This window comes from Zalophus californianus, chromosome 17, assembly GCF_009762305.2.
Source record: "Zalophus californianus isolate mZalCal1 chromosome 17, mZalCal1.pri.v2, whole genome shotgun sequence".
Classification (NCBI taxonomy): Eukaryota; Metazoa; Chordata; class Mammalia; order Carnivora; family Otariidae; genus Zalophus; species Zalophus californianus.
In genome coordinates, this window is record NC_045611.1 from 35,200,782 (window position 1) to 35,209,012 (window position 8,231).

Consider the following 8,231-nt stretch of genomic DNA (forward strand, 5'->3'; position numbering starts at 1 on the left):
ACAGGCTGCAGAAAACATGCTCCCCCCATCCTATCTTCCTCAGAAATCCAGCTCCCTGCTCTTTCCTTTATTGCAGGTATAACTTGGATCCCTTTGAGAACCACTCGGATGAGATGATCTGGCGGGTTCTGGAGAGGACATTCATGAGAGACACAGTAGGTCTCTGGGGCTGTCCAGGATGAACCTGTTTCTCAGCACCAGGGCCCCAGATACCTGGCCCAGGTTTGAACTGGACAAGCACTGGGCCAGCATTTGGCCAGGCTTATTTGTTGGCATCATATATGTCAGTAGAATGTGGTCCTTATTTACTCTCTATTGTTAAAAGCAACAATAGATAATATGTATTAGGCCTCTGCAATGGTCCAGTCAAGAGTTCTGCATGCATTATCTCATTTGGTCCTGTCCTGACTATAACCCTCTGAGGTTGGGACTCCTACCCCGATTTTTAGAGGTACAGTAATGAAGACTCAGGGAAGAAATATGTATAAGCTAGTAAGTGGCAGAATGGAGACTTGAACCCAAGTGCATCTGACTCTAGAGCAGATGGGGCATCCTTCTGCTCTGCCAATAGCCTCATTTGCTTCTGGGAACAGAGAAGCCCCAGGAAGGTGAGGGAGCATGGCATGCTCCAGGAATGGCAAATATGGCCAGTTTCTGTGAGATGGGGTCCTGTCCTATAAGAGCTGCAGCTGGGGTCAACAGGTGAGTGTGGCCACCTCTGCAGCATAGAGGGGATTGTTTCCACCAAGACTTGGTACCAAGGTGAGCATGCCCCAATGCCACCATGACTGTATGAATCAGACACTTCCTTACCTTTCTTTGATGACTAGAAAACTCTCCCATCCCATGTCTATTTTGTCTAGGGAACTAGGGACCCTGGAAGCCATTTACACTTCATTTGTGTTTCTCTGGAGCCATATGTGCACCATTTGTCCTCTTTTGGCAAGGTGTCTACGGGGCTCTATGAATCATACTGTGATTTTACATTATTAATGTCCGCCTACTCCCTGGTCTTTCCCTGGTGCCTGTTTGCGATGAAGTGATTGTTGTTTTGTATTTTCTTTTCCTCAGTAAAATAAAGCCAGCTGATGAATGCATGAGAAGGGGGCAATCAATATAGATGATGCAGGACAATTTTATAGATCATCAGCATAAATGTGACATTTTCTGTGTTTTATAGATAATGAAACTCCCGGAAAAATTACATGCAGAAGTCACAGAAAATGGAGAAAACTTCTCAGTGGGGGAACGTCAGTTGCTTTGTATGGCCCGAGCACTTCTCCGTAATTCAAAAGTAAGGAAACAGCACGGAAAATGGATTGGTCAAATTTTGGATATTTCCCGCAGCGCCACTCAATCCAGGAGGTAGAGCCACGCATTTGTCTTTCAGCAAAGAGAGAACAATTGAGCCATTTAAAAACCAATCAATTTCTTTTAAGACAAAGTTGTAAGGGATAAAAATTGAAAAATAACAGCCATTTACAGCAATAGCACCTGCCTCCCCTGGGCCTCCCCATGGGAAGCCTTGCTTCGGTATTCTCTCTGTCCTCCTAAGTGGTTTGAGTATATGAAATCTGCCTCTTGACTTTTTTTTTTGCCTTGTCCCTGAACAATCCTGAGGCCTGATAAACAACACCCAGGATGTTAAAGAACACCTTCAGAATGCTAAGAAATGAGAATCGTAAAAATTATACTCATTTTTCTTGGTGACTTAGTCATCCTTGGCTACTGATTTCAAGGAATGGGTTGCAGTTGCTTTTGAAATCCCATTCTCTGAACCCTGATCAAAGTGTAACCCATCGTGTATGTTGTGTAGATGTCCTAATGGCAGGGAGGGAGCCAGCCCCAGCATGCATTCCATCTCGACTGAGGCACTATATGCTGCTAAGTGGTTTGTGTGCTGTGTTGTCTTTGTGTTTCGTGCCCCGAAGAAGGTATAACGCTCTTTTACAGATGAGGACATGGAGTCTTGGGGAATTTAAGTAATTTAACCATGGTCAAGCGGAGCTAGAGCTGAGCTCGAGCCCTCTGACTTGCAAACCAGCACTGTGGTCAGCAGAACAGTGCCCTCCCCCTCCAAAGATGTCCACGTCCTGATAGCCAGAACCAGTGAATGCACCACCTTACCTGAGAGAAAGGGGCCTTGCAGATGTGACTAAGCCAAGGATTTTGGGGTGGGAGATTTTCCTGCATTACCTGGGTGGGCTTAGTATAGTCGTGCAGATCTGTCTAAGAGGGAGGCAGGAGAGTCAGAAAGAGAAGAGGCGATGTGACCGATGGAAGTATGCATTAGAGCAATGCCAGAAAGGTAGCACGAGCCAAGGAACACAGGCAGGCCGGAGCAGCTGGTACAGGCAAGGGAACAGTTTCTCCCTAGAGCCTGCAAAAGGAATGCAGCCCTGGCAAAACCTTGACTTTAGGACTTCTGACTTCCAGCTCTACAAGACACTAACTTTGTGTTGTTTTTAATCCTCTGAGTTTGTGCTCATTTGTTATAGCTGCGATCGGAAACAAATACAAGTTATTATAGCTCATGCTGATTCATGTTAGCACGATAGATGAAGCCTCCTACCAGTTTGTAAGATAGAATAAACCACTTAAAAAGAGAAGTAAATCATATATCACCTTATTCTTTCAGTCAGTCCCTCTGAAGGAGATGGAGGAGGTGTGAACTGACTTTTACTTTGCTGTTACTTTTCTAACCTTTTGAGATGGACACTTAGCTCATGACTTTTCAGCCTTTCTTCTTCTTCTTCTTTTAATAAGTAGAGCTAAGACCGTGAGTTTCCCTCAGCTGTAGTTTTGGCTTAGTGTGACTTTTACAATGTGCCTTCCTTCAACAGATCATTCTCCTTGATGAAGCCACCGCCTCCATGGACTCCAAGACCGACACCCTTGTTCAGAGCACCATCAAAGATGCCTTCAAAGGCTGCACAGTATTGACCATTGCCCACCGCCTCAACACGGTTCTCAACTGCGACCTCGTTCTGGTCATGGAAAATGGGAAGGTACAGGAAGTTGTTGGCGTAACCTCCCCAGAAGCTTCAGTGGTTTGGACTCTAGGTGAGTGGATCTTTTCTGCCAATTTCAGCTCTTTTTCTCTGACTTGCAGGTGGTCGAGTTTGACAAGCCTGAAGTCCTTGCTGAGAAGCCAGATTCTGCGTTTGCAATGTTACTAGCCGCAGAAAACAAAGTTCGACTGTAGAGGTCCCTGATGGGGCCACATCAGCTGATTTTAGAGGAGGAGGAGGACGCGTCAGATGAGTTGGAGGAGCCTGCAGGAGAAGGGCCTGCCATTTCCACAGGCAGCCCTGGCCCATTGTCCCTTCCATCTCTGACACATGAGCTGGGGCGGAGGTTGCTGTCCTGCCTTACCCAGCCCATGCCTCCCGACCTCACCTGGCAGGCTTGGGGTTGGTTCTGGGTGGTGAACTGAGTCAGAAGAAACTAATGGATTAAAAAACTGCCCCTCACCTCCTAAAACCCCAAGGTCCCCATCAATGTGTCTCCATCAATACCACCTTGGTGCTTGAGACTGGAAACATTGTAACTTTCAGTTAAACCTGATCAAATGGAATGGGAGAATGCCTAAGGATGGAATTTGTAGAAGTTTCCTGCCTTGTTACCAGAGGGGAAAAGAGCAGAGTTTCCTTCCTGTTGAAGTCCTATTCACATCTATTTTGAGTGTGTGACAAGCAGTAACTACACAGATCTGTAGCATGAAAGATTGATTACAGTGTTTGGTGAAAAATTAAAAAAAAAATCATATTATATGTTCCATTTAATCTATTAGAATAACGAGGAAAACAAAAGGTTGGAGTTTCTCTATAAATGACATTTTTATATCTTCTATATTGGTCACTAAAATGCAGTAGGAAATTAAACTACCCTGAAATGTTGCCTTGCAATTATTTTACTGAAGATCTTCCACTTTCTGTACTACTTCCCTCCACAGACCCTCATTGCTTTCTGGGTAGACTCAGTAATAGACCCCCACAGCATCCCCAAATAAAAGGCTTCCTTTCCAACTTTAAGGTATGCTATGTCAGAAGCAGGAAAGATACGTTTCCAGTAGCCCAGCAGTGAGTGCTGTTAATTCATGGTAACATTTGGAAGAAAATAGGAAAGGAAAGGAAAAGAAAAAAGAAAGGAGAAAAGAGGAAAAAAGAAAAGAAAAAAGATCCAAAGGGTTCTTGTGCAGTGTCTCCCAAGGGCACACCCACAGTCTGATTGTCTTCTTTTACCTTTGAATTCCCCAGTGATGTTTTGGTGAGGTTTTCTGGACTCACCTCCCAGCCCCCCAGCTGAGGGAAACTCACAGTCTTAGCTCTACTTATTAAAAGAAGAAGAAGAAGAAGAAGGGCTGAAAAGTCATGAGCTCTAGATGTGGCACAGGGCAGCCATGGCCAACATAAGCTTCTGTTTGATATCTCCTATACACCTCCCCTTCTTAGTCTTAGTCACATACCTCTCCCCATCCTTCCAAACATGCCTGGCACACATGAGCACTCAAGAATGAGTAGCATGAGTGTGTGGGGTTAATAATTTAGCTACAGAGGCACAGGAAGGAGAGACAGAGATAGTATTTGAACCCTAATCAGGCTGACCCTGGGAGCCCTGCTCCTAACCCCTCTGCAACAGCCTCTCATGTCCCTTCCCCTCAGCCTATAGCAGGGACAGTGATGACTGTCAGCACTGCACACTGGGGAGAGTGACTTCTGGAAGGATGGCTGTTGTTTTCATGTGTAATGACACGAAGTAGTCTTAGTGAGCCCCCCACCACCCACAACTTACTATTGCTGAACTGTTTCCAGGGAGAGACTATGCTGAATAATAGCAACCAACATTTAGCTAGGAGTCCTCAAAACACAGGATTAGTTATTGAATCCTCACCGTATCCCCAGGGGGTAGGCACCAGTGTTATATTACAGATGAAGATACTGAGGGCCAGAGAGTAACATGACCAATGTCACACAGCTAGTGAAATCTCAACCCAGGCAGGCTGACTCTAAAATGTGTGTTCTTCAGTCCATTTAATACTGCCTGGAACCTGAGGTTCTCCAAGTGAGAAGGAGCTCAGCGTTTAGTGTTGTACAGCCCATGTATTTGTCAGCATAGACTCAGTTGTGCTGTGGTAACAAACAGCCCCAGATCTCAGGGGTATATGCCCGATTTGTGGGACATGTCAATCCCGGTCAGCTGTGCCTGTGCTTTTTATCCTCTTCTCTCTGTGGCCCAGGCTGCCAGGGCAGCCTCTGCCTAGCACATCACCAGTTTTGTGGCAGAGGGCAGACACGCATGACAATCAGAAGTGACTCGTGCCATTTCACCCATGTCCCACTGGCAAAGCAAGTCACATGGCCACTCCTGAGCTCCACAGTAAGGAGGGGCACCACAAACATATGGTGGAATTTGTCCCTGCAGGAAGCTGTATAATCCACCTCTTGGGAGAGGGAGCAGGTATTTTGAATAACACTACAACCTACCACAGCCTGAATTTGGGTCTTGGTTTTGCCACTGGGTAGCTGTGTGATCTGGGGAAATTAGCTTGCCCTCTGAGCCTCCATTCCCTCATCTGTAAAATTTGGGGTTTGGACTGAGTGCTAAGGTTCTTTCCAGTCCTGACTTAACTATGGGAGGAAAAAAAAGGAGGTTATGAAAACACTTTCTGAAGAGTGGAATTTAAACTCTTAGGGGAATTACAGTGAACCCTAAATATAATTAAAACATTTCTGGTAAAGGTTCTATTTGTAAAATAAGTTGAACAAAGTTTAACCAAGTTCTGAGTCTTCCACAGTGCCTCCTTTGATGCTCTTTGCACATAAGAACTTCTTTGAAATCTTGTTCTCACTTTATTTTGGTGGCCCAGTTCTACTGTGCTCTGTTCATCTGCCTACCTATTGAGTGATCTTCTATGAATTAGAACCTCTTGAATATCCTTTCTTGGGTGCCAGCAGAGAATAAACCACTTACAAATATTATTATTATAAATTAATAACAAATTGCCTGTGTCATGTTTCCCAGTTAGTTGTGTCCTGAAGCTAATTGTGAAATGGTTGATCTGAAACAGGGGTGAGCAAACCATAGCCTGTAGGCCAAATCCAGCAAGCCACCTGTCTTTATAAAGAAAGTTTTATTGGAACACAGCCATTCTCATTTGTTAATGCATTACCTATGGCTGCTTTCACATTCCAATGGCAGAGCTGAGTTTTTGCAACCAAAAGCATGTCTTCAAAGCCAGTGATATTTACTAACCTGGCCCTTTACAGAAAATTTGATCACTCCTGGTTTAGGTATTTGTGTGTGATACAATTCAGGTCAATGAGATGTGAGAGGGAAGTCAGCTGGGGCTTGGGGGGGCAGGTTCTGGAAAGCATTCTTTCCCATTGCCTGGTGTGTATTTGGTGTCTGAAGCTGTGGCAGCTCTCTTATGACCACAGAGGAAGTGGAGAGATGGGTCCTTGTTTATAACATTGATCTGCTGGCTTACCAACTCTGCCCTCACTCCACCTCTTATTGTGCCAGAAGATGCATTTTCCTTATTGTTCAAGCCAGCTTGAGTTGACTTACTGTTACTTACAACCCACGATATCATAAACAGTGCAGAGGACAGTGATGTCTTCCTTCCTGGGACATTGTTGATTCTGACTCAAGGGAAAGAGAATCTGGATCCCTGCCTTGGGAGTCACCTGTCTTCCCTACCTTAGATGTGGCCCATATGAGGATTAGGTCATATCTAAGCAAGGAGGAGTTTCCAATTCACATCTCCCCCCCAAAAATCCATGCCATTTATGAATATTTCCCTCAACTTTCCTCCCTGCTGCTTAAGATCAGAAAGACTCAGAAAGAACTCTCAGAGTTTGTTCTTGCTATTCGAGTGAACAGATCTGAAATTGGCCCAGAATTGTTGGTAAAAATGTGAAATATTCTCTGCTAGGAGTTGGGATCGCTTTGGCCAGAACAGCATGATTTAAAATGAATTGAAAAGCGCAGGAGGTCAGTTTGGGGTCAAATGGACTATCAAAGAAATCACTTTTCTTTTGGCCCTGTGTAGAAGGTCACCTCTGGGTGAGCTAAATCCGGCACTAAAGCCTTCAAATAAATGCTGATTTCCATAGAAAAGGTCTGCCTGACTTCACAATGCGCCTGTTCATGGCTCCTGCTGAAAAGCTTTCTCTATGGTGGGACCGGCATTAAAGGGCCAAGCTGAGTCTGTTTTTAGGGTTTCAGCACAAAGCACGGCAGCATGATCTGTACTCTCAGCTCCAGGAGCCACTGGAGCTCTGGGCCTCCTTCACCTGGCAAAAAATTACACCCAAAGGAAACTAATTTTGGTTTTACATTTCTTTAAAACATTAAGTACACTCACATTGTTGTACAACCGTCACCACCACCCATCTCTAAAACTTTCTCATCTCCCCAAGCTGAAACTCTAACCATTGAACAATAACTTCCCATTCCACCCCCCCACCCTGCAACTCTCTGATAGGCACCATTTTACTTTCCTTCTCTGTGAATTTGACTACTCTAGGTGCATCCTAAAAGTGGAATCATAGGATGTCTTTTTGTGACTGGAAGAATTCTTTTAGCATAATGTCCTCAAGGCACATGTCAGACATTCATTCCTTTTTTAATTTTTTAAATTTTATTTTATTATGTTATGTCACCATACATTACATCATTAGTTTTTGATGCAGTGTTCCATGATTCATTGTTTGCATATAACACCCAGTGATCCATTCAACACGTGCCCTCAATACCCATCATGGGGCTAACCCGTCCCCCCACCCCCTCCCCTCTAAAACCCTCAATTTGTTTCTCAGAGTCCATAGTCTATCATGGTTTGTTTCCCCCTCCGATTTCCCCCCCTTCATTTTTCCCTTCCTACCATCTTCTTTTTCTTCTTCTTCTTTTTTTTAACATATATTATTTGTTTCAGAGGTACAGTTCTCTGATTCATCAGCCTTACACAATTCACAGCGCTTACCATAGCACATAACCTTCCCAATGTTTATCACCCAGCCACCCCATCCCTCCCGCCCCCCACCACTCCAGCAACCCAGTTTGTTTCCTGAGATTAAGAATTCCTCATATCAGTGAGATCATATGATACTAGACATTCATTCCTTTTTAAGGCCATCCTAGTAAGTGTGAAGTGGTATCTCTTTGTGGTTTTGACTTGTCCCTAATGTTTAGTGATGCAGAACATCTTTTCTTGTGCTCATTGACCT

The 8,231-nt window shown here is 44.5% G+C and overlaps 1 protein-coding gene across 1 annotated transcript in view; it reads left to right on the top strand.

Moving 5' to 3' along the window:
* ABCC12 (ATP binding cassette subfamily C member 12) overlaps positions 1-4,000 on the top strand; it is a 104,532-nt gene extending 100,532 nt beyond the window's left edge. The window contains 4 exon segments of the mRNA XM_027617235.2: positions 77-155; positions 1,181-1,294; positions 2,844-3,008; positions 3,113-4,000. Of these exon segments, the coding sequence (XP_027473036.1) occupies positions 77-155; positions 1,181-1,294; positions 2,844-3,008; positions 3,113-3,205 (451 nt within the window). The 3' untranslated portion in view covers positions 3,206-4,000.
* Positions 4,001-8,231: the final 4,231 nt, after the last annotated feature.